The sequence below is a fragment of the Xiphias gladius genome, chromosome 20, assembly GCF_016859285.1.
Source record: "Xiphias gladius isolate SHS-SW01 ecotype Sanya breed wild chromosome 20, ASM1685928v1, whole genome shotgun sequence".
NCBI classification, from domain to species: domain Eukaryota; kingdom Metazoa; phylum Chordata; class Actinopteri; order Istiophoriformes; family Xiphiidae; genus Xiphias; species Xiphias gladius.
This window is the reverse complement of record NC_053419.1, coordinates 25,376,501-25,403,002: the sequence shown is the minus strand read 5'-3', so window position 1 is coordinate 25,403,002 and position 26,502 is coordinate 25,376,501. Positions and strand designations below refer to the sequence as shown.

Genomic DNA, 26,502 nt, shown 5'->3' with positions numbered 1-26,502 from the left:
ATAAAAGTTTCCCATTTAATCCATCCAGGCTTTTTACTCCTGCACATCAACTGTTTATTTGTATTTGTACTAAAAAAAAATGACCCTGACGTAAAGCATGTTGGGAAGGTAATGCTAATGAGCTAACTCTACTGTTTTATGTCTTTATTATGTTAATATTTATCATTTGATCCATACAGACAAGCTGAAGACAAGTTTCTTTATAAACTTTATTCTGTTTTTTTTTTTGAATGATTCCAGCATTTGCAACAATAAACATTTTCAGACACTTTAATATTCTGATAAAAGTTTCCTTCAAAGACAGTTTTCATGATGTTTTAATCATAAAGCCTCAACTTCATTTTTCAACAACAGAGACGACCAGAGACGAGTCAATTCACACTGAGAGGAAATTCAATCTGAAATTGGACCGTTCCATCTGCTGTGGCCCCAGAGACAAACTGACAATGTGGCATGTGGACAAAAGTATGTGGACACCCTCAGTCAAAATACACTATGAGGTTAGCGTATACACCTGATCCGTGTGGGCAAAAGTATGTAGACACAACTGCTCTTATATTTTTGGCCACAAAGTGAAGCTGTGCATTTTTAAAAAACGTAGTTTAACCATCCAGTAACTGATCTGTCCCTGCAATCTAATTGGTCCATTAAGTAAACTCTGCCCACCTCTCAGTGTGAAAAGATAGAAAAAAACAAAACCAAAAAAAACATCACAAAATATCACAACATCTATGAAAGTCCATTTGACCAGAAACAAAGGATCATTAAAGTTAGGAATCGGTCAAAATTCTGACCAATTTTTGGTCATTCCTAATAATTCATCCTGTCTCTCTCGGTTGAAATGGGCTTCCATTAACAACATTTCATCTCAGACTCAACTTAAAAAAAAAAAAAAAAAAAAAAGTTTTCAAGTTGCGTTAAAGTGAAACGAGCAGAGCCCCCAGGTTAACGATAGATTTTTGTTTTAGTTGACAGACGACGTTCAACAGCAGCACCTACAGATCAAATACTGGCCTCCAGTCAGTAGTACATGGTACGTCAGGACATTTCCACTCGTCAGCCACATTAAGGCAACAGGTGTTGGGTTTAAGGCCGACAGTGGCCCAGGAAAAACAAGAAACACAGGTATTTAATAAAAAACGTATACTTTGTGTAAATTTCATGTATGAAATTTACCTCTAATAGAAACTGTTTGATAAATTCATGAAGCAACTGAGTTTCATGTTATTCAAAAAGAAAAACTAGGGAAATGGAAATATTTATAAAAATAATCTAAATCTCATGTTTTGTGAAAAAAAAAAAAAAAAAAAAAAAAAGCTTTGATTGGCCATTTCAACCACCAGTAGGAGTTCTCAAAATCAATCATTTTTTAATCAATCATTTAAATTTAAACATTTGGAACTTTAATTCAGGGCTCTTTGCCCAAAATATACTGGCTCATTAATTCACGCTGTATATGAAAAGAAAAACAAATCTATTTTTTTTTGTTTTATTTTTTGTATATTTTATACTTTAAGTTCAATCGAAAGAGCTAAATGAAAAGTTTTGTAAAATATCAAAATCCTGATGTTTTTGAATTAAAATATTTGGGTAATTCGTCTTTTACAAAGTTTACTTTTTGTAAATTCAATTGTAGTTAAATGGCTGATAAATTAAAGAAGTTGCACATGGATTCATGTAGATGTTTTTTTGATTAAAAATCAAAATCTCGACAAGAACAAAAAAAACAAAAAACATCATAAGATTTTATTAGATTTTTCCTACAATTTCAAATCAAAGAATATAAACGAAAAATTTTGTAAAACATTGATTCCCTAATAAATTATACTCTAAATAAACAAACTGTTTGAATACTGCGTTAAGATTAGTGGCTCTTCTAACGAGCTGCTAACGAGGCTAACTATAACAAAGACGTGTATGTAAGCTTTGTACGCTAACATTTTGGTTAGCAACAGCTAGTGCTAACGTTCCAGTTGTCATGGCACAAAAAAAAAAAGGGAAATTAAGAGACAAACCAGGGGATCTGGCCAGTCTGAACCTTCTGAGGTGATCCAAGCTCTGATTGGCCTGCTTGTCCACCAGCAGGAGGTCATACACACAAAAAAAAAAATCTGGCTGAAAACATGACAATAAGTGATCGTCGTTTTCTGTAAAACGAGGATCCTTACTTGCTAAATACATTACCTAGTGTGCACACTAACCTGCAACGAGGTGCTACCAAGGTTAACAATTAACATTTGTAATTTAGTGTCTCTTTTTATGTGCTAACTAAAAATTGCTGCTAACATTCTGGTGGTTTATAGTTCCATTAGCACGTTAGTGACGGTGATTGTTAGGGTTTATCGATTGTGATCAGCAGAAATTAAATTTCCTGACGTGATGCTAACTGGCACGTTAGTTAATGGCAGTGCTCTGTGATGTCAACAACCACTGCCTTCCTCCAGCTGAACAGGAAGTAGCCCATGCCAGCGCCGGCTGCCACGGCGATACACAGGTAACCGTTGTAAGTCATGAAGACGAGCATCAGGAAGTAGCTTACGACCACCTGGATGATGTGCAGAAGGGTTTGCATGAAGTGGGCGGGGCTTAGCATTCGCTGCCTGAGAGGACAACAGGAGGGGGTTAGCATTCCTGTTAGCATTAGCAGTACCATTCACCTTAAAGAACTTTTATTAAGGTTAGGCATTAGCATTCATCCACTGCAGTACATTTTAACATTACCATTATATGTTACAGTTAGCTCTGATGCTAATCTTTTCTGATATTGATATTGTAGTGCAATGCCACTATTAGCTGTAGCACCTATGTTTCACATTTGCAGCATTGTCATTAGCAGAAGAAAATTTCATTAGCATTGTTAGCGTGTGTAGCATCAATCACATCATTTTTATGTGTATATTATACATTTTGTTTTGGTCAATGTTAGCATTAGCCTCAGTATTACAGATCAGATCAGGTCTCTACATATATTTATTGTGAACACTAAAATTAGCACTTTTGGCTAAATGAATGTAGCATTAGCAGCAGTGTTAGCATTATTTCTCTTTTTTTTTGGTGTTAGCATTGCTACAAATACAATTTGTTAGCTTTATTAGCTCTAGTGTTCTAGTTAATAATAAACCTTTGTGCTAATAGTTTAAAAACGACTGTTAGCTCCAGTGTTTAATTGTTGCGGTTAGTATCACTGCTAAAACAACATGTTTATATTCAGGGTAAATGTAATTTTCAAAATTAACATTGTTAGTGTTAGCATTACCATTTAAATCGTCTATGTTATGGTTAATGTTAGCGTTAGCCTCAGCATTAGCGTAATTTTTAGAATAAATTTTTTTAGCTCATACAAATCAGATGACAATGAAAACAGCAGAGCGCCACCTGGAGGACGTTGCATCATGGCACAAGAAACAGAAGCACGAACACACAGAAAACAAAAAAACATCTTAAAATGAAAATTTAGGTAAAAAAATACAAAGAAATCTAATTGTAAAATACAAAATGTGAGGTCCGGTTTTCCCTCCGCAGGCACAACCTCTCTTTGTGTCTCATTCAACAGGCCAGATGGCAGCTGACACAGACTAGAAATGAGATTCTAACTTTCTCTCTGACTGATAATTTTACAGGTAGATGCATCTGAAATCACAGAACAGCCGTCGTCTTTAACTCATGTGTCTGGTGATTCTCTCGGATGGTGTCTCAGTTATAAAATCAGGATTTCAGCAGCTTAGAGCAGCAGCTTGGAAACAGCCTGGAAGTGACTGCTGGTTAACATGTCGTCTCAATGGGACACGTTTCAGTCACTGTTTCGTACTTTTCTGTTTTCTGACAACAGAAACAGACAAACATGTAGATGAGAGCAGCTTCATTGGGAATTCAGCTGCATTAAATTACTGTATACGTGAGCACAGAGAGCAGGAGAGAAGAACAGATAGAGGGCTGAAAACGACTGACACTGGGCAGACTGCAAATACAGGATGGAAAACAAACATGTTCTTAGTACGACTGAACCATTCAAAGTTTGTACTACCTGCTGATTAATTTTCCATACGGCCGTAGATTTGGAAAAAAGTGCCAAATTCTTAAACGAGAGTGATATTGAGAAAAACACTTTTTGCACCCATACAATGTGAACCATTTTTTCTTCGAACAGTCTTTTATTAATTTTGTGCCAATATTTGGAGTCTCTAACACTTATGGACCTGAAGATATTCAGAATATAACAAGGCATGTGAGCATTTTAAAGCCATTTTCATAGGACCAAAATAGTATTTGGGGTAGTTAGAATGAACATGAAAATGTGTGTGGAAATAGCTCAACGTATGGTCATTAGTGTACGAAATGTCAGTGTCCTTGCATGTTCCTTTTATAGATATATACACGTAGTGAAAGGCATTGTTTTACCTCTTGGAAAGAAAACTTCCATAATGGAGAAGCAGGGTCTTCCCTTATTATCTTATGTGTGTCCCAGCCTCTGAAATATTGGTTGGAGTAAAGAAATCCATGTTTTCTATAGACTCATTTTACTATAGGTCATTAACGCAAGCTATATTCTTTACTATCAGGGCCTCATCATAGAGAAAAGCATTAACTCTGTTAGATGAACATTTTACATTCCATTTTTAAAAAAGAATAACAATAAAGCAAATTATCTTCTAGAAATCGCATGTGATGAGAACTCATATCCTTTAAACATATAACCTGAACGTCAGGACTGAACTGGGGACATGCTTGGTGTTCTCTTGACAACGTGTGAGGGCATCTACTGACGATTGTACTGAGTGGACATGTTTCAACATGCGTATCAGTAGTTTCCATTTGTAGCTTTCTAACATGCACTCTGTAAAATTACACATATAAAAACATTTAACCTTTAATGTGGAAAGACATTTACATACTCCCACCGGAGCTTGAGGGGCCATTCAGGATAAAACTTATTCCTCCTTATACCAGAGGTTTATCAAAATAATTCGCTTATTCTCAATATCCTGGACCTCAGGAGACACACTTCACATCTCTAATACCGTCCGGTCCAATGAACATACTGAAAACATGTTTATCCTTTAGCTAACTGTAAATGCATGTCTGTCTCTCTGTCCGCCTGTCTCTGTCCGTCTCTCTCTGTCTGTCCGTCTCTCTGAGGACCTCAGGAAGTGCAGTGTCGACTGTGAAGGTTTTTGGATGAGCGGCTGTCGAGACCCCAACCCTCCATTTATTTTAAGCTGCACTTGCTATTACCACGGTAACCACTTTCTTTCGGATTGAGACGCAACCCTTTGATGATGTCACTGATGACATCTGATGAAGGTCACGCTCCATCTTGACGGGCGCTGCACTATTACTTTTAAAAACTTGAAAACTTAACTTTAATTACTTTCTATGGTCGTTATCAATTTTAAATGTAGTTGTTAGCATTAGCTTTAGCGACCTACCCGACTGTCTTGTGTGTCTCCATCAGCACCGTCCCATCAGCCCCGGGGAGCGGCATCGAGTTGTAGCGGACGTTGACCTGACTGCGACGCAGCAACACCTCACGGCCGATCTTTAACCCCTCGTACAGTACGGCCAATAGGAAGACACCGATACACGCTCCGACCATCTCTGATTGGACGACAGGAGTAGGGGGACTGGTTAGTGTCAGAGACAGAACGAATAGTAGAGAAAGAAAAACATTACATTAAGAAAATCTAAATGAAAACGATGGAAATATAAAAACATTAAAAATCAAAATATACAATAGAGTTTCTTTTTAAAATCTTAACATAAAAACACATTATTAAATTTAATATAAAATAAATATATAAAAATACTGAATATAAAGAACACAAGTGCAAAAATTTTAATACAAAAACTTTAAAAATATTAAACAAAAAAAAAATTTAAATATAAAAATATCCAAATGTAAAAAAATACCAAAGTATAAAGTTCTAAAAAAATACAAAATAAATAAAAGAAAAATCAACATGTAAAAAGTATAAAAATATAAATACGTCCAGTGAATTTAAAAAAAAGCTGTGAACAGAGGGCGAGTGACATATGAAATGCAGAGTCCCCCCTCTCTCGCTCCCTCGCTGTGACCTCTGACCTCCAGGTGAGTTGATGAGCAGTCCAGTGAACAGCAGCTCCACGTTGTTGTAGCCAAAATAGAAGGTCATTGCCTAGGCAACGACAACAGCACTAGCATGTTAGCTCCACACTGCCATGTTAGCATGCTAATACCATGATGCTATCGTCATGTCAACATGATGTAGCATGTAGCAGCAATATGCCACACCCCTTACCATCCCCCCGTGTCCTCCATGGTTCCCATCGTGCCCCCCTCCTCCTGATCCTCCCCCGTGGTCGTGTCCGCTGGTGATGGGGGGGGCCATGGTGTGATGACGGTGGTGGGAGTGGTCCATCTCCATGGTGCTGTGGTTCATGTGGTCCATTGCTGCTCGGGAACAAAAGCAAAAGATTTTTAAAAGGCCTGTTGTTATTGTTTGTGTTACTTGTAGTGGGAGGATAATCCTGGTCCGATTTAAGGAACTACAGTCCCCACTATGCTTTGGGAGATGTAGACTGGAAGTATAATGCTGCCATGTAGTCAGTGATTTAGCTGTGAGCTACGACTTGAGCCCTTTTTCTGTTTATAACCTGTATCTTTTTCCACTGAGCCACACCGTCCCAGTAAAAGCTGCTGAACCAGCTGTGATCAGCTCCTGTTCTCAGCGTAGCCGTGGATGTCCAGACAACTGTTACTGGGTCACTGTGACACTGAAGTAAACTTAAAAACGTGAAGATTCTGAATGAGGTTCTGCAGCCTCCTCTGGGTCCTGCGTGGATCTCTGGAAGTTTATTCTGGAGGAACATCAGAGATAATGATATCCTCAGGAAGTGGACGTCCTACTGAATCTAACAATATGCGTTTATTGTCCGTGAGTTCAGATCTGACTGAGACGGTTCCTGACTGACTGCAGACATCCGTCTAAGGGTTTTAAAAAAATAGAAAGGCCAGTTTCGGCTGACTTACTGTTTGTTTCGGGGTTCGTATTAAGATTCTGCTGATTAGTTTTAAATCCTGCATGTTCTGGCTCCGCTTCACCTTTCAGATCTTTAAACCCCCTTTTCTATATATATTTATCTAAAATAGAAACTTTTCAGTCTGTTTACAGTCTGCTCCTCTGCTCTGTCATCACCTCGCTGGGTTTTAGATGCAGCTCAATTCAACATGTCGCCGTTCTCATTTACAGAGTTTCTTCTTTCTGTCATCAGACACTGAACCAGGATCAAACAGATTTCATCTCATGAACACTTCGCGTTAAGCGGCAGTCATTCCCGAACCGCTTCTGCTGAGAAAATCAGCATTTAATATAAACGAGTCTTCTGTGTGTTCAGATAAATCAGCATTTAAACAGTTGCTGTGACTTACTCTTTGAGGACACAGGCTGAGTCCCAGAGAAAGTTTAAAACCAACCACGCCTGCTGAAGACACACTATTATTAACAGTATTATTATTTTCGTCACAAACTGGACGAGAGACATTAAGGACACACACTCTCTTACCTTAGTTATACCTCTTCTTCCACAGTGATGCTGACTCGTCCAGAGAGACACAGACTGAACGCCGATGACATCACAGCAGAGCCGTAACTGCGGTAACAGTCTGACATCACTGAGCAGATGCCTCGCTGTAATCCGATTGGCTGCCAGGCCCCGAGGCTACGGGAGGCAGAGAGAGCCAATCGGAGCACTCCGAGGCTCTGTCTGCCCTCAGCCAATTAGATCATAGCTTCGTTAACATTAAGGGGAAGGTCAGCCGTGGCCATCGGCAACGCTGTTGTCCAGGTTTCTGTTTGGACGAGTCAGCGTCACTTTGAGTTAAAAGCATTAATGTGACGTTCTGTTCGTTGTCAGTGTCTCTCGCCTTCTCTCCCTCTCTCTCACCAGTTTTTGTGCGTACGTTCGGTTTATAGGTCTGAACCCTGCAGGTCTGTAAATCATGATTAAATCTCTAATCTCCACTTCACCTCGTTGATTTTAAGTTTCAACCCTAAGTCCGGGGCTGAATTTCGTTCCCGGTCCAACCCTGGCGCACGGACGGGGCTGTTTCCTGCCGCAGACGCACAGAGGGAGGTTCAACTGAATTCATGGCTACTGTGAACTCTGTGCTGACGATTCTTTGACCAACTGTCTCTGGGTTCAGCTCCTTCCTTCTGAGCCGTCACTCAGTCACCTGGTGTTTAGTTTGTTGCGTTTGTGTGTCTGTTGTCGTCCTGACCAGGTGTCACCTCAGTGGGATTAACCTGCCTAAATAAAGGTCAGAATTGAATTTCGTGTGTTTTGGGGGTTAAACTCATGTGAAATCGCAGTTAAATGTACGAAACAGTGAACGAATGTGTTAGATTGACGTCGGTGTAAATATGAATAGCACTGGCTCAGACGGAAACACCTGGTGCCGTGAATAATAATCAGACGGATTCTCTCTTACACACTGCAGATTATCCACAGACAGAGTCAGAGTCTGTGTTTTAGCAGCTGCGGAGGTTTCTGGGTAAAAATAATCAGCATAAAAAGACAAAAAATAAAAACAACCGTTCTGTCTGTTGTTTGAAAACTTCACACCTCCTTTCTGAGCTTCATGGCCTCTGTGTTACCACTCTGTTGTTGTACCGTCATGTTTTCACAACGTGAACAAATAGAAGACTAAAATATTTATCAGGTCTGTGCAAGTGAAGATGGGTTTAACTCAGGCTGATGCATTTTTTCTGACGTTATCATGGAAACAGTCTCCGTTCTTCTTTCTCTCACATCACCTTTTATTACTCTACGCTTCATGAAAACCTCATTTTAACATTCAAGTTTTACAGAAATAAAAAACGAGTCATTAACCAGCTGCACATTAGTGCGCTGCGTTCTGATTGGCTGATGTCAGATTAAGTTCATTTAAAAACTTACCTGTAGAGGAGAGAGCGAGGGGTGATCGAGCACTGAAGAGTCTGTCTGAGAGAGAGAGTGAGTGAGAGTGAGAGAGAGGAGGGGGGGGGATTTAACAGCCAATAAAAACAGATAACAGGACCAGCTTCAGCCAATCAGACACTGGCATGACTCTGACAGCCAATGAAAAGTCCCGGATGGATAACTGGATGATTTAACTTTTGAACTCTCACCTGTTCACACACCTGTTCACCCTGGTTTTATTTTCCTAGCGGGGCATATCTGGTTATTTTCAGGCCCAGTCAGCTGTTCTGGGACAGGTGTTGTCAGTGGAAAAAGTTGGTGCCACGCAGTGAATGTGTATGTTTGAACGTACGGGTGTCACAGAGCATATCGATATATTGATATGAGGACATGACACCAGCAACTTTCAGCATCGTTTCCTGACATTTTATAAACACTCAACTTCACAGGGTCAGTATGGACCAACACACTACTGGGTTAGCTTTACTAGGTTACCAGGTAATCGTACACAGGGGCCCCAGACCCCCAGGGGCCCCAAAAGCCCCGCATTCACTACATAGTAATTGGGTCTAGATGATTAATTCAGCATAGTTTTGTTAGAAATTTGCTCCACTGAAGCAGAATATCAACTATAACAGCAGGTCCTTCATCTCATACAGGGACTCTGGGTCTACATCTACTTGTTCTTTTTTAAGAAAAGTGAGCTCATGTGCTGAAAAGATTTTATGAAATTACTTTTTTTCCTCTGTCGTTAATTAGACATTAAACAGACAAAAAACCTCAGTGAGCTCATAGAACTGCAAAGCTGCAACCAACATTTTCCTTATCAATACATCTGACAGTTGTTTTCCTCAACCGACTGCTCAATAAAAAGTCATCAAATAAACCCTAAAGGACTGAAAAGCGATTTAAATGGATTCAGACTCGATTTTGATTCAGATCAGAGGATAAAATGTTATCAAACCCCACACTAACTGAAACGACTCATAAATCAGCCGCTGTGTTATTGACTCCAACTAAAATCCCGTTCTGTTGTAGTCGGCTCTTTTCAAACCAACGTGACTGTTGCTGATTGTTAATGTGAATCCTTGAAGTTTTAAATCTCACATGCACATTGTTTAACATAACTAACAATAAATATGTGACAGTTTGAAGGTCAAAATAACTATATTTTAGTTTGGGTAAATAACTCTGACACTGAGGGGCTGGTAAAGTTAAGTCAGTGTCGTGTTGTTATAATATTGATCCAGTGTGGGTCGATGGTGACCCAGAGATCTTTACCGTGTAGATACATGATCAATACTGAGGATAATGGCTGTTGCATCAGCTGGCATGCGGCCGTGTCAGGTCAGGTGAAAAAAACTGTAAGGACAGGTCTCTGTGAGACGTATCGATTATGATGTATCAGTAAATAATTGACATCCTGAGGGGGTTGACCTTTGACCCTGATAGACTCACACAGCTAGGTCTCATGAGGAGTTTCAGTTCAAATACAATCCCACTTTTATATAATCACTTATAAGTCTGGACTTTTCTCATGGGCTTTATTTTAGTGAGTTCCACTGTTCATCTCATCTCAGAAAACTGATGAAAAATGTTTAAAAAAACTAAACTAAACCTAAATAAAAGGGAACCTCTGAAAAAGATAACTATAACAAAATGTTTTACATTTTACATCATAACTGATGTGACAGGCAACATTTGGTAGCGCTCCTGGGGAGGGTCGAGGGGCCGTTCTGTTCTTGTCCTGTCATTCGTCTGTACTCTGTGTTGTGAAGACTGTTTCCTCTGTTGATAATCGATAAGTAGTCCGCTTATAGGATATTGTTTACTGTGATATTTAATTCACACCATGTATGATGATGACCCAACTCTTCACCATAAAAATACTTGAAATAAAAAGAGAACGTTTTAAACTTCCGGGACCAACGTCCTCAGGGTCCTGGTCTAGAGTAAAGCAGACTGAGTTTCAGACCTTCACGCAGACAGTCTGTTCTTTCTTTAACCGTTTTTATTCACTGAGTCTTTGTTTCCTGCTGATCTGAGTTCAGTTTAAAGGTCGGGTCCTCAGGGCTTTATCTCTCTGACTGATTCCCTCTGAACCTTACACTTGCTTCAGTTTGAAGTTTTCATGTTACTGAGTGGACAGGATGTGATGTCTCTTATCGTCTGTGTCTCACCTTTAGACTACAGGTAACACGTTTTATTCTCCACTTTCTTCCTTTCTTTCAGTCCATTTCATAAAAATACCTCTTCTTTCCCCCCCGTCGCCGATTTCCTTTTATTTCGCCTATTATCTCTTTTATAGCTGATTGGAGCTGCAGATTATTGTCATTGATTAACTGCTGATTATGGATCAGTTAAACCCAGTGACTCCAGACTGTTAAAATCAAAGCTTCTAATAAACTACCTTCTGCATTATACACTGACTGTACACAGAATATGATAAAAAAGCTTGACTGTTTATCATCGTCATTGGGAAACATGCTTACTGCAGTCTGATTACTCGTTTCATCATATAATCATATTAACTGTTCATCGGTGAAGCACTTCACAGCAGCGCACAGTAAAAATCCCCGGTGTAGCTCTGGGTTACATTTAGAGCAGAAACAATTCAATTAAACGAATCTGCTGCGGTTTTTTTCTCCGTGTCTCTGTAACCGAATCAGTCTGGGGTTTTGGACGGAACATTTGACCCTCTTGGAGTCTCCGGGTGGTGTCCTGGAGGGATTCTGCCTACGGACTCTATAGTTCTACTGAGGGACTTCAGCGCTCACATGGGCAACAATGGAGACACCTGCAGTGGTGTGATTGGGAGGAACGGCCTACCTGATCTGAACCTATGCAGTGCTTCGTTGATGGACTTCTGTTCTGGTTCATAAGGTTACCTGGTACCAGAATACCCTAGGCCAAAGATCGCTAATCGACTTTGTGCTCATATCACCTGATCTGCGGCCGTATGTCTTGGCACTCAGGTGAAGAGAGGAGCAGAGCTGTGAACTGATCACAACCTGGTGTTGAGTTGGATCACACGGCGGGGAGGGCAGCTGGACAGATCCGGCAAACCCAAACCTGTAGTGAGGGTGGCCGGCGAGGCCTGGGAATATCTGGCAGAGGCCCCTGTCCGTGAGGTCTTTAACTCCCACCTCCGGAAGAACTTTGCATGCATCTCAAGGGAGGTTGGGGACACGGAATCTGCGTGGAAACAGAGGCCGTGGTTCTCTGCCAGGAAAACAGTGGCGTCTGATCAGTATGTTTCCTGGGCTCCTTCCATTGGAAGTTTTACAAGTACGTCCAACTGGTAGGAGGCCCTGGGGTAGACCCAGAACATGCCGGGGGGATGACATATCCCGTCTGGCCTGGGAACACTTTGGGGAGGAGCTGGAAAGCGTAACGTCCGGACTACCTTGTTTAACCTGCTGCCACCGCGACCCAACCACGGATAGGTGAAAGAAAATGGACGGATGGACAAAACATTTAAAGACACCATGGTGGACGTCAAGAGACTGAGATGGACATTTTTAACTGTTTTATGACATTTTATAAACTAAACAATTAGCAATTAATCAATAACATTATGGACGGATTAATCAAAAGTCACTGTGCAGTGAAACACTGCCTCTGTTCAGCCGTCATTTGACACCAGACTAGGTGAATGTATTTTATGGGGGGGCACATATTTATTAATGAGAAATAGGTCAATGTTCAATAAACAACACTGAGGAGAAGCACTAGTAGAAAATTTAAAGAACTACAGTCACAACTGGCAGTGCTGCGAGGATCAATTCATGAATCTATCACTTGGTGGAGAGAAATAAAAAAGTGAATGGTTTGGATAATCAGTGAATTGTTTCAGTTCTTTTTCAAGTAAAAATGACCAAAATGTGCTGATAAACTGAATATTTGGGGTTTTGAACTGACCGTGTGAAGACATCACTTTGGGCTTTAGAAAAATTGTAAGAAGCATTTCTCGCTATTTTCTGACATTTTATACAATTTTATTTTAATCAAATTACAGAATGATTTTAATGAAAATAGTCAGTCTGCTGAGGAAGAACGTGTGTTCTGATCGAAAGCTCCCAAAGAGCCACTAAATGAACGCAGTGGTGAGACTGGCGTGTGCCCAAGCCAATCTCTACTGTCTTCATTATTCTCGACCGGTTCTCCTCCTCGGTCATGATTATTTTTTTTAACCTCGGGAGTTATTTCCTTCTCGGAGAAAACGATGACAGAAAAACAGACCGACACCTGGACTAACAGCGCACGGTGGTTGCGGACTGCAACCACCAATCACTGTTGTTAAAAGTTCCTCATCAACCAGATCCCCTCATCCATTTCTTGCAGTACAGCAGACCGAGACGGCGACGGAGACGAACGTAAAAGTGGTCATAAAAGGAGAGGGTTTACCAGAATCGGGACCCCGGAGGTGAATTATATACCAACACCTGTCCTGTTCTGGGACTGGCCCAGGTTTGAAACTCACGTGCGCGTATTTCTGGCCACTTTAAATTATAACATTTGTCTTAGGAGTATCGTATGGTAGCTAACAGTGAGCTAGTGTGTAGCACCAGAGGTCACTGACACAATTACACACACACACACACACTATCACACACAAACTGAGCTCACCTCCGAATGTTCCAGGGATTCTTCTACTTCTGTTCCTCTGTTTTGGTTCTGAAACATGAGACTAAAAAGTCACGAGAAAATAAAACAGGAGAAGAAAAGAAAAAAGAAGAACGAGAGCGTTGTTTCTTCTCTTCGCCGTCTGCCTCTGCTGCTCCGCCACTTCCGTGAGCATGCGTCACGGCGTCTAGACGCAGGGCCCAAAGGAGGAGCTTCGAGGTTTGGACCAATCAGAAGGCGAGTCTCAAGACGATGGGCGGGACCTCGTCGGAGCCACGTAAGCGAGGCTTGTTGGTAAGAGTCACGTGATCATGGTCATGTGAGACTGATCCTGGATCAGATTACACCGCGTTCGTTCTTTTATGAAGTTTCCTTGTTTAGAGGCATACAACTATAATAACCATATAACCTATAACACGTATAAAGTAATACTTTCTTTTATACATTTGACTTATTTATTTCCGTTTATTTGTAATCCCCGGTGGAGGAACTACTCAGATCCGTTACTTCAGTAAAAGTGCAAATACCACCGTATAAAAATAGTCCGTTACAAGGACAAGTTGCGCATAATGCAAAATGTACCTCAAGTATCCAAAGAAAAAGTACTCGTCGTGCAGAATGGGCTCGTATGTGTTATTATTCTCATCATAGTACTGGATTACTGTTTCTGACAAAGTAACGTGTGTGCAGCATTTCATTTTAGTTTCAACTATTTTATACAGTTTTTTGTGTTTCACCAATAGCAGCGATCGTGACCTAAAACTGTTGATTGGTTTTCTGTTCATTTTAAGTGAACAGAAAAAATATTGACAGCCCGACCCCTCCCACCCAGTCACACTCACCAACACAACGTTCTCTGTGAAAAGAAGTAACAAGCAAAACATTAAATACAAGTGAGTGAGTGATTATAGAGGGAACACACAAGTGCTAAATATTTATATAATATAAATACATACGTATAGATGATAGAAAAACAATACATTATTAAGTAGATTAAAAATCAGAGGTTTACAACCCAGTCCTCAACCTATGATGATAATAATAATAATAAGTATTTTTCAGACAGTTGTGATGATGTTACTTTGTCTGATCTCACACTGGAATCACTGTGTGGATGATGTAAGACCTGGTCCTGAACCAGTTGTGATCTCAGTTTAATCTCTGAAGGCCCTTTGGGACTTGAAAAGCTCAAGAACCCCAGGAACCTTTTCCAGGACCCCTAGAACCTCCACAAGAGTTCCTGAAACTCCATTGAGGTCCCGTGTGACATGTTAAAGGAACCTCGGAACTTCCTCAAGGACTCATAGAACCTCCTGAGTAACTCCAGAAACATCTCCAAGAACCCCTGGAACCCCCTCTTGGTACATTCAGGGGCAGGTAACCATAGCAACAACACTGCTTCTTCACACGTGTTACCTGTTTCCTCCTCAAGAACACCTGGAGCCCCGGGTTCAGCGCCCTCTGCTGGCCTCCAGGTGTTTGACATTTTGGTTTAAAATCACGGAACAACATCGCACAGTTTCAGCCAATCAACATTCAGTTTAATATATATTTTTTTTTCATCATCACTTCACAAACGTCAACAGGAAGTCACTTGGTCACACAGGAAACGAACAAAAAAAACAGTTTCACAATAAAAGCCTTCCTCCAGCCAATCAGGTTAGAGAGCAGAAGAATGAATTCAGAGAAAAATAGCCAATCAGCATCATCCAATCTGAAATCATTTAGTTTTATTTCCATTTAAACTGAGACCTGATTGTCAGGTGAGAGAATCAACCAAAGATACAGTGAAGAAAGACTTTTATTTTGTTAGGTTAGGAAAGATTTCAAGACTTAACAAAAACAAGCAAAAAAATTAACTGTGATATATATAAATATTTCGTAAACATCAACACAGTAACACCAACATTTATTTACGTTTTCGTCTTCGTACGGAGCAGGAAACACGATGAACTTCTCACCTTTTCTGATATTTTGCCCGTGTTTAGGAGAATTTTGTTTGTTTCAATCAAAAACTAAAACACACTAAACTAAAAAGGTTTCGGCTCTGATCAAAGCTAACAAAGGTAATGTTGCTAACATCCATGTCTCTTCTGTTTGCCCCGGCCCTCTGGTCTCGACTCTGACTCGTGGCCCCGGCCCCTCAGCCGGCCACGCGGTAGTTAGCGTGAAACTCCGGCTGGATGTCGCAGACGTGTCGCAGAAGATCGCCCAGCACCGTCTCCCGATTACCACGGTAACTGGCCTGGATACGACCCATTCGCTCTGCCGTGTCACGGTCCACCTCCACCGCGCTGTTACCATGGGAACCGAGGGCCTGAAAGCAAATATAGGGCATATAATAGATTTTCCTAATTTATTAAATGTATTAGAAATAAAAGAATATGAAAAGGAGATTTTAGTGAAAAGCAGGATGTTAAAATCTCAAATTTCATTAAAAAAAACAAAAAAAACAAAACAGTTAAGACTAAAAACAAAAAAAACACAGTTCAACAAATATAATTTAAAAAGTGAAGTTAATAGGAGTGCGTACGGCGGCCTCTTTGGTCTTGAACTCCTTCTCTCTCTGCAGTCGATACTGTTCGATCTCGGCCTGAGCCTCTTCCTTCGCCTGCTTCAGACGACGGTTCTTACCTGAGGAGGTCGAGAGACATCCGCAACACATTAGAGGGAGAGTATCATATCATCAGATAAACCACACTCAGAAACACTTATCTCTGCTTGAAGAGAGAGTGGAATTTGACCCCTACTGGGACCAGTGGACTGCGTCAGTCTGAGCCTGAGGAGCTTGTCTCACAGGATGGACACATATGGACTGAACATTTTCCGACCTTATTTGGACCAGCACCACCAAGAACTGACTTAGAAACCAAAGAAATACTTGAAAAACTACAAAATATGGAATTGATAATCAAACACAACCAAAACCCCCTAGATCTCACAATGACTATGAACGAGTTGAAACTAAAACTGAAGACCCTCAAAGGCAGAAAAACACGTGGGCCTGATGAAACACTGAACATGATGCTGGAATATAGCACAGAAAAATTCCACCTGGCTTTTCTAAAATTGTTCAATCTAATTCTGAGTGTGGGATATTTTCCTGAGAGTTGGAATAATGTTGTCATTACTGTTATGTTATGTTGTCATATATTTGAAAAAGTGGCGACCAATTTCACCCTCAGAATTACGGAGAGGTCATGTGGCACCAGCTGTGTGGCGCCCTGCAGCATCGACTCCTGTACAGTTCAATTCCTCAATGACCACAATGTCCTGTGTACAAGTCAGACTGGACTCATGCCAAACCGTCGCACATCTGACCACATCTTTACCTCACCACTCCCACTGACACACGTGCATCTAAGTAAAAATAAAATTCATTTGTGTTTTGCAGATTTCAAAAAGGCCTTTGACTGTATTGTGGCACCTATGATTAAATTAAGTTAAAGTATTTGAATGACAGATGTGCAATTAAAGCTGGAAACTATTACTTCAAACAGCACCGTGGGGTGAAACAAGGCTGCAATAAGAGCCCAACCTTCTTATATAAACACATCTGCAGAACAACTGCTACGATACACATCCCCTGGTATGACTCTGGTTCTCCTGCCCCCCTCCAGAGGGGGCTTACAGCAGAGAATTCACATACAAGACATTACACATATTTAGGCTTGAATATCTATTCCACTGGACATTTCGTGCCACCAAAAGAAAAATCCAGACTGACATTCCAATCAAGACCTGGTTCAAGATTCTAAATCCATTAGAGACCCAATAATATTATACAGTAGTGATGTGTGGGGACCCGCCAAGACCTCCCACAATGGGTCAAACATCCACTGGAAGCCCTGCATGCAGAACTGTGCCAAAACATACGTAGAGTTCGCAGACAAACAGCCAATAACACATACAGGGCAGAGCTTGGCCAAAACCCTTCAACTAAAATCAACAACATCAGCAACAAATCAAATTTTAGAAACACTTGCAATATAGTGACCCCCACTCCTGCCAGTACGAGGCCCTTCAGCCCCTCGGCCAGCTGATCCTGAAGCTCTGCTTCATAAACCAAACAGTCTGACCCACCCAAATCATCTCCAAAAAAAAAAAAAAAAAGACAATTATATCAAATACTAGCACGAAGACGCTAAATCAAAAAAAGTAAAAAGAATTCTACTTGACCCTTAAACGGAAAGTGCATGGAGGCAGAGCCCCTGAACACCCGGACTGATAGAAAACTAAGAACAACGCTGACCAAGTACAGACTGAGTGGACACAGCCTGGCCACAGAAACAGGAACAGAGAAGCTGAGACAGAATCTCACTTCCTACTTTACTGTGAGAAATATCAGGACCTGTGAGGGTTTCTTTGAAAAAATAAACCTTACATATCCTGAGTTTATCCATCTCCCCACTCCTCAGAAACTGCCCTGTCTACGTGGGGGGAACGTCGCTGTGCAGTATCAGCCGCAGAGTACGTTGACTGTTGTCAGGCACGAAGAGAAACAAGCTCTATAGTAAATGTTGGACTGATTCCGTGTGTAAAAGTTGCTTAGCCGCCCACGTTAGTCTATCAGACCCGGTCCTTCCACACATTATGGACAACTTCTCTGTCCTGTATGGCCATGAGTTGAGTGGAGCTGAATCTAATTGTTATTTGTGCCTTTTTAACATATTGTGTTTGATAAGAGGGTTTATAAGTTGATATTATTGTATATTTATTACAAATCATCTGTCAATGTAAAGGATTTTCTGTACTGCTTTGGCAACATAGGTTTCGGATCTGTCATGTCAATAAAGCTTATTTGAATTTAATCAGTGAACTGATCCAGTTGTATCAAAGGGTTTTACTGCGGCCTGATGGGATGCAATCATCTGTCCTCTCCTCTCTGTCACATGATGTGATGGCCACATGATGTCTGACTCATACGAAGCATCTCTGACAGAACCGCTGAGGAAAACTGAGTTATTTTAAGGACCAATAGAAAAGCCAGGTTTTGTTAAGAGCAGACAAGAACAAACAGCAACACAAATGTGTGAATAAATGAAGCTGAATCCAAACCAAGTAGCTGCATTAGTCATTCAATAATTACAAGGTTTTAGCAAATATTACTTAATATTATAAGAATTTTGAATTGTTTCGAGAAATAAATGGAGTAAATAAAATATGTGTTACTGCTACTACGATAATTAAAGTGACAACGTGCAGAGTCGGAATATGATAAAACCAACATTTATCCTGATTACATAACCATACTCCATTCAAATTTCGGCCATTTTTGCAGCTGTGCTTCCTGGCCTGTATGCAGACGTGTAGTAATCTAAAAGATTAGAACATCAAGTGTCAGAAAATATCGTAGTAAATTAACAAATATTAAAGTAAATAAAGTTTCCATGTCTTCGACGTTGAGGACACACTTCTTATAAACCATTCACAGACCTTCTCTTCATCACGGAAACATATCCACATTTATCAGCGGGCGGTAGGCACAGCGGTGAAATGTGAGTCAGAAAACCCCGCATTTTAGACGAACAGGTGAGGTTCGGAGACCTGCCTATGAGCCGAACTGAAGACAGGAAGTCAGTGATTCTGAAACCGTCTCCGGTTTGATTCTGATTTCAGGAAAGATTACAAAGGGAGCAGAGAGTCTCCGAACTCTCTGCTTTCCTTATTCAGTTCAGGTGCAGCCTGTCCCACCTCCACCCACCAGGGTTTCTACGGGTTCCAGCTCCTTCCCCCTCGTTTGTGTCCTTCTCTTTTCCTCCCACACTTATTATTCACGGACACCGCGGGGTTTTCACCGCTGACAGCCGCCGTAACCTGCTAACGGGCTAACGGGCTAACGGGCCAACGGGCCGCCGCGGCTCGCGGGCCGTTTGTCCTACTCACGTTTGCGGGCTTCTGCCACCTTCTCGGCCGCTCTCTTCTCGGCCTGCAGCAGCTGCTGGATGCCCTGCGACTGACTCGCCATGCTGGGTGACGGAAGCTGCGGACGGCGGCGCTGAAACGGAGCACAAACCGGAGAAATTCAACGAAACGAAGGTCGACGGAGGATCCGACTTTTCCTGTGACAGCAGTCAGCTGATGTCACGTCACGCTGCGGACCGGTCACGTGATTTTATCACGAGGCGGGGCGGTGTTCGTGAGCGTGCATGTGCGCATGCGCGCGTGTATCTGTAGTAGGCTGCTTTTGGGGACGATCGGCTGCGTTTGAGCGACTGAGTTTAAATCCAAAACATGTTGAAACACAGTCATTAAATGTCGAGACTGCAGACGCCACTAGAGGCGCTGTCCCCGAACCAGCTTCCAGGCACAGAATCTGGACCAGGACCTGGACCAGGACCTGGACCCGAGAGAGGCCCGGGGTCTTTTATTCTGAAAAGATCGAAAACACTCAATCACAAAATAAAAGACTCTGCTCTCACCTCCTGGTCATCCGGTCCGGGCCGGAAGCTTCACGTGACTCTCCGCCCCTCTAACCGGATGTGACGTCTCCGCAGCGCTGAATCAGCTGAACCAGATCGGAAGCAAAACAAACAGCGGGGAGCAGGCGCAGACGCAGCCGCGGGATAAGACCGCGTTGCGGAGAGACAGAAAACTTTATTTCGCTTTGATGAAACGTTTATTTTTTTATTTTGTTTTTCCGAGAAACTGAAGTGCCACAGTCGCGTCACCGGACAGGTGAACAACAGCACGAGACACAGCTGAGCGCGAGACCTGCTCCTGTCTGCTGAACGCGGAAGTCCAGGAAGGAAGGTCTGAGTTGAAGTTAAAATGTGAAGTTGAATGATTTTTCATCTCCACAGCAGTTTGATCTGCAGGACTGATCCTCACTGCCACTGACCGAGAAAAATACTCCAAACATTTTGTATTTTTTGTACATTTTTATGCAAACAGCGTTAAATGTAAAGATTAACCTGAAAACCACAGTCCACTGAGAATTTGTCTTTGTATTTAGTTGTTTGTCGATATTTTTTTTCTCAACAGAAGGAGAGGAGGTCAAGTTTGATGTTTAACCCTCAGTTTTCCTGCAGAGGGTTTTCTAAGTATTATCTGTAAAATTAAATTACGACTAATTGCATAGAATTCGAAATGTTTATTAAAAATTTCATCTAATTACAGCCGTTTTTTGAGTTGTGGAGTTTTCTGTGTAAAATAGCAGTTGAGTCAGTTTTCGGAGTTCGTTCAGCAGAGTTGTGGAGCTTCTGTCTGAGTATTGTATATAAGTGCCTTCGCGTCAGAGTTTCTACATGTCCACCAAGTGCCTTCGTGTCCACCAAGTGTCTTCATGTCCACAGAGTTTCTACATGTCCACTAAGTGTCTTCGTGTCCACAGAGTTTCTACATGTCCACAGAGTTTCTACATGTCCACAGAGCTTCTATATGTCCACCAAGTGTCTTCATGTCCACCAAGTGTCTTCATGTCCACCAAGTGTCTTCATGTCCACAGAGTTTCCACATGTCCACAGAGTTTCTACATGTCCACAGAGTTTCTACATGTCCACCAAGTGTCTTCATGTCCACCAAGTGTCTTCATGTCCACAGAGTTTCTACATGTCCACCAAGTGTCTTCATGTCCACAGAGTTTCTACATGTCCACAGAGTTTCTACATGTCCACCAAGTGTCTTCATGTCCACCAAGTGTCTTCGTGTCCACAGTGTCCACCAAGTGTCTTCGTGTCCACCAAGTGTCTTCGTGTCCACAGAGTTTCTACATGTCCACAGAGTGTCTTCATGTCCACAGAGTTTCTACATGTCCACTAAGTGTCTTCGTGTCCACAGAGTTTCTACATGTCCACAGAGTTTCTACATGTCCACCAAGTGTCTTCGTGTCCACCAAGTGTCTTCATGTCCACAGAGTTTCTACATGTCCACCAAGTGTCTTCATGTCCACTAAGTGTCTTCATGTCCACAGAGTTTCTACATGTCCACTAAGTGTCTTCGTGTCCACAGAGTTTCTACATGTCCACAGAGTTTCCACATGTCCACAGAGTTTCTACATGTCCACTAAGTGTCTTCGTGTTTACCAAGTGTCTTCGTGTCCACAGAGTTTCTACATGTCCACTAAGTGTCTTCGTGTCCACAGAGTTTCTACATGTCCACAGAGTTTCTACATGTCCACTAAGTGTCTTCGTGTCCACAGAGTTTCTACATGTCCACCAAGTGTCTTCGTGTCTACTAAGTGTCTTCATGTCCACAAAGTTTCTAGATGTCCACTAAGTGTCTTCATGTCCACAAAGCTTCTAGATGTCCACTAAGTGTCTTCGTGTCCACAGAGTGTCTTCATGTCCACTAAGTGTCTTCGTGTCCACTAAGTGTCTTCGTGTCCACAGAGTTTCTACATGTCCACTAAGTGTCTTCGTGTCCACTAAGTGTCTTCATGTCCACAGATTGCCCACGTTACAGAGAAATTTCATCATGAACTCATCTGTTTGTAGAGTTTTATTATTTCAGTCTGATCAACGCTGCAGACAGAAAATCTCTGCGTTGTTAAATCTTCGTGTTTTTTTTCGTGTCTCCAGCTTGTTACCTCTTTTTCATCATGGTGATGAAGAGGAGTCGGGTGTTGGCGGTGGTGGTGGGCGGAGTCTTCTGCGTGGCGGTGATGTCGCTGTACCGCATGCTGGAGCTGATGCAAGGGGCGGAGCTCCGGCACCGCGGGGACACACCTGCTGGACAGGTGGATGAAGTGAGTCATAGAAACAGGCTGGTTGTTGGTCATTAAATATCTACGTCCCTGACATTTTAACATCTCTGGATTCAAATTCATTCAGTTTCTCCTCAGCGTTTCATTGGTTTAACAGTTACACGAAGCCTTTAAACAACCAATCAAAACCTCTCTGCAGGATTTGTTCCGCCTCCAGCAGAAGATTGACAGGTTGGAGCAACTCCTTAGCGACAACAACCGCTTGGTTGCTATGCTGAGGGACTCTCTGGTCCATCGCAAAGTACCGTGGGAAACTGGAGGGGGAGGAGCCAATGTGAGCTCAGACTCCGCCCACGGCCGAGCTGACATGCTGTCTGGCTGCCGATTGGCCGAAGAGACGAAGGACAGAACCGGCGAAGTTCAGGTTAGCTTAGCATAACACCAGCTGTTTGTTTTTTAAGTATTTTTTATTTTTTATTTGTCAAACAACAAAGTAATCTTTCCAGGAAGTATCAGGTATTTTAATAGAAAGAATAAATAAAGGAAGTAACTCGACGGTTTTTAAATTTGAGGTTAAAAGTTGATTCTTTTAAATCATTCTACAAAAAAACTTGCTTTTTAGTCACAAAAAGAAAATTATTTAACTAAAGTTAACATAAATAGCTCGGGAAACATGAGGTAATTTTGCGGTAGTTTTTTTTTTTTTGATTTTGAAGTAATGTATCTAACATTCACATCGGCTTTAAATAACTCTAAGGAAGCTTTTTTTTTTTTAAATCGTCTGAGGACGTAGGAACTTGAAAACGAATTAAGGAACGTGAGGTCTATTTGAAGAGAGGACAGCGGGTTGTATTTACTTTGGTTTGAAATCGCGTTGAGGTCGCATTTCTCTAATATTTGTGAGGAAATGTGAAAAATGTACAAAGTCCAGAAGAAGTCAAGAGTGTTTAACGGAAAAGTGTGTGTGTGTGTAAGAATCCTGACGTAATATGTTTCATTCACGGTCAGACATCATGTTTTAGTGTTTCCATCGTAACCTCCTGCATCTTTGTCTCTTAGCTGCTGGATGTTTACGACCTCCTGCCCTTTGATAACCCCGACGGCGGCGCCTGGAAACAGGGCTTTGAGATCCGTTACCATGGAAACGAGTGGGACGAGCAGCCGCTGGAGCTTTTTCTGGTCCCACACTCACACAACGACCCTGGTCAGAAACTACACCACAACAAGAGTTTCGATTTGATCAAAGTAATTATATGGATTTAAATATAGCATTTAAATTGTGTGTGTGTGTGTGTGTGTGTGTGTGTGTGTTGCAGGTTGGTTGAAGACTTTTGACAGTTATTATCAGGATCAGACGAGACACATCCTCAACAACATGTTGGTCAAACTGACCGAGGACAGCAGGTGAACTCCTTGTTTCTATCTGCTGATTTTAAAGGACCAGTCAGATCCAAACCAACCGAGGCTCTGTTCACACCTGCATTAACATGTGTCTCAGGTGATCCTATCACAGGTGGACAGCTTTAGGGCTTTAGAGTACCCAGGTACAGGTGTGAAAGCACCAGGGACGCCTTGAGGAAGCACTGAGATCTGACCACTCGGACCGCATCGGGATGTGGTCTGGGCCACCTGCGGCCACATTCTTTTAACGGAGTGCGCATGAACGTATCCGTGGCCACACAAAAGAACCGCCCACTCAACTGACGTCCTCTGCGCGAGCAGATGTACGAACTCATTCGTGTTCTCAAATTGAGTAGGCTGACTTTTTCCACAACGCCTGAAACTTTGGAAAAGCCCAGGGAGAGATATCACGAGTCCAACATCTTGGGGGGTTTGTCTGGAACACGCCAGGGAATAGACCCAGTCTGTAGCATTTCGATTTCTTCTTCTTCTTCTTCTCCGTTTAATTTCAGACAGACCAGGCACAGGAAGTGCATTACTGCCTCCCGCTGGTTAAAAACAACAACGTATTTGGTCTTTGCAAACGGAAACAATGTCCGTGTTTATTTGCATATGGAGCGGGGAGGTGAGATCCGATCACAAGTGGTCCCTCGGGACGCGTGTGGAGACACATTCTAATGCCAGGTGTGAACGAGGCCAGCGTGTCGGTCCGTTTCTCAACACCTTCCCTCCTCTGTCTGTGGCTTTCGGCTCCGAGCCCATTGGTTCCTACTGATGATGTTAATCATTAAATATATAGTTTCATATTTAAAAAAGTCTCAGTAATTTTCCCTAAAGCAGCCGCTCACTGTAGTTTTTTATCAAACAGGAGGAAACAGTGAGTGTGTCGGGGACTACTTTCAGTGGCGGATTAATCCACATCTGGTGCTGTAGCGAGTATTAGTGGTAGCAGGACGAGTCTAAATAAACTGCAGTGTGTGTGTGTGTGTGTGTGTGTGTGTGTGTGTGTGTGTGTGTGTGGATGGCGATGAAGGAACATGTCAGCCAGAGCAACAGTGTGACTCACTCACAGTGTGTTTTAATAGTTTCTAGGAACAGTGGAGCTGTGAGGCTCAGAGGAACCAGATACATCAGGGACAGTCGGTGTTGGTTTGAGGCTGCACATGAAGAAAAATATCACCAGACTTCTGCTTTAAAAAACGAAAAAAGAGAGAGACACTGAAGGTGAAACGTGTCTCCGATGATGTTATTTTCTCTTAGAGAACTTGAAGATCATTTTCTTCTACATCAGCTGCTAAATGAATCAGGTTAAGTGTTAATTATCATTCTAAATAAAGTTGGCGTAATGTGTTACAGCACGTTGAGCCTCTGACACGCTTTACCTCATCATCGTTTCGTATGCAGCTTAAAACGCATCTGACATCTGCTCAGTGTTTTATTCCACCACAGTTTACTCATCCTCAGAGGAGGAGGTGTTGGTTTCGGCCTCTGCTTTTTTACTGATGTCTTCTCCTTGACTTGAGCTGACGGGAGGTTCGAGCAGCAGCGATAACCAACAGCGTCGTGTTTTCTCTGCATCAGGAGGAAGATGATTTGGGCAGAAATCAGTTTTTTCTCTAAATGGTGGAACGACATCGACGAGCAGAAGAGAGAGATGGTCAAACGGTAAATTTCTCTTTTGGCATTTTATCGCTCTGTCTTCTGAGGTTTTGTCAGGTTTTCCTGTTGTGTTTTTTTTTTATTTTATTTTCCTGCAAAACAAATTTTCAGAACCACTTTGTGAGAAAAAAAAACATTACAAAAATAAAAGCTGAAACAAAATCTGGGGAAAAAAACAGCACAGTCGACAATAATGAAAAAAACAAATGAAACACGATTTTATTTCTCAGTTTTTGTTGCAACTTTTTCTGTTTTGCCGCCTGATTCTTTTTATATCTGCAGAAAATCGTTTCTTTTTTATACATTTTTGAACCTTAAAAAAAGAAACTCTGATTGTGATCAGGATCTAAATGAGCTGTGATGTGAAGATGCAACACCATCTTGTTTTTCTTTCAACCGCAGTGATTTTCCCAGTTTTCTTCTCTTTCCCTTTTATTTTTATCGGATTTTGTCAGAACTTTTATTATGTTGTGCTTCGTTTGTTTTCCTTCACTTTTCCATTTGTTTTATTTCAGCTCTCTGCTTCGAGTCACCGGCTTTACAGCACGAAGCTCGATGTCAATGTCGTTTCGACATTTTGTAATGTTCGCTTTATGATTATTTCATTGAAGCTGATCGCATTCAGTCCATTTGTCAGAACGAGGGATTTTTTTCCCGCCTCTGTGTTCTTTTTTCTCCAGCCTGGTGGGGGCGGGGCAGTTGGAGCTGGTGACGGGCGGCTGGGTCATGGCCGACGAAGCCAACTCGCATTACTTCGCTCTGTTGGATCAGCTGATCGAGGGACACCAGTGGATTCAGAGACACCTGGGTCCGTGCTCCTTAGCGACGCCTCGTTTCACTGCGAGCTCACGCGCTTCGTTTATTTACACGTGCTGTCTCTGAGCAGGTGTGAAGCCGAGCAGCGGTTGGGCGGTGGATCCGTTTGGCCACTCCCCCTCCATGACCTACCTGCTGAAGGGGGCGGGGCTTAGCAACATTGTCATCCAACGAGTTCACTATGCCGTCAAGAAGCACTTCGCCCGGCAACAGACGCTCGAGTTTCTATGGCGACAGAGCTGGGGTGAGTGAGGGCGAGAGACGCTCGGACAGAATTGGGAGAGAGAAAGAGAGAGAGTGAGGCGGGTTAAGCAGGAAATACAGTCGAGAGTTTCCGGTAACGACGTTTAAGGCTAAAAGAAGATTTGAGAACTGGGGGGGGAAAGAAAAAGTCAAGGAAACAAATACATTTAAAAACGTTT

At 42.0% G+C, this 26,502-nt stretch overlaps 3 protein-coding genes across 3 annotated transcripts in view; 1 reads left to right on the top strand and 2 right to left on the bottom strand.

Moving 5' to 3' along the window:
• Window positions 1-2,324: 2,324 nt before the first annotated feature.
• slc31a1 (solute carrier family 31 member 1) lies at window positions 2,325-13,740 on the bottom strand. Its single transcript, XM_040156960.1, has 6 exons — window positions 13,564-13,740; window positions 8,932-8,976; window positions 6,276-6,427; window positions 6,080-6,152; window positions 5,427-5,595; window positions 2,325-2,600 (listed from the first exon to the last, which is right to left on the bottom strand). Exons 3-6 carry the CDS (start codon window positions 6,423-6,425, stop codon window positions 2,399-2,401), a joined length of 594 nt encoding a protein of 197 aa, XP_040012894.1. The 5' UTR covers window positions 6,426-6,427; window positions 8,932-8,976; window positions 13,564-13,740; the 3' UTR covers window positions 2,325-2,398.
• A 1,339-nt stretch (window positions 13,741-15,079) lies between these two features.
• atp6v1g1 (ATPase H+ transporting V1 subunit G1) lies at window positions 15,080-19,650 on the bottom strand. The gene is made up of 3 exons (XM_040156963.1): window positions 19,447-19,650; window positions 16,094-16,194; window positions 15,080-15,877 (listed from the first exon to the last, which is right to left on the bottom strand). Exons 1-3 carry the CDS (start codon window positions 19,526-19,528, stop codon window positions 15,704-15,706), a joined length of 357 nt encoding a protein of 118 aa, XP_040012897.1. The 5' UTR covers window positions 19,529-19,650; the 3' UTR covers window positions 15,080-15,703.
• Window positions 19,651-19,753: 103 nt separating this feature from the next.
• The window catches only part of man2a1 (mannosidase, alpha, class 2A, member 1), a 17,821-nt gene continuing 11,072 nt past the window's right edge, over window positions 19,754-26,502 (top strand). The window contains exons 1-8 of the mRNA XM_040158115.1: window positions 19,754-20,313; window positions 22,080-22,246; window positions 22,404-22,628; window positions 23,264-23,408; window positions 23,521-23,608; window positions 25,187-25,270; window positions 25,945-26,072; window positions 26,151-26,324. Coding sequence (XP_040014049.1) covers window positions 22,100-22,246; window positions 22,404-22,628; window positions 23,264-23,408; window positions 23,521-23,608; window positions 25,187-25,270; window positions 25,945-26,072; window positions 26,151-26,324 — 991 coding nt within the window. The 5' untranslated portion in view covers window positions 19,754-20,313; window positions 22,080-22,099. The remainder of the gene's footprint in view (window positions 20,314-22,079; window positions 22,247-22,403; window positions 22,629-23,263; window positions 23,409-23,520; window positions 23,609-25,186; window positions 25,271-25,944; window positions 26,073-26,150; window positions 26,325-26,502) is intronic.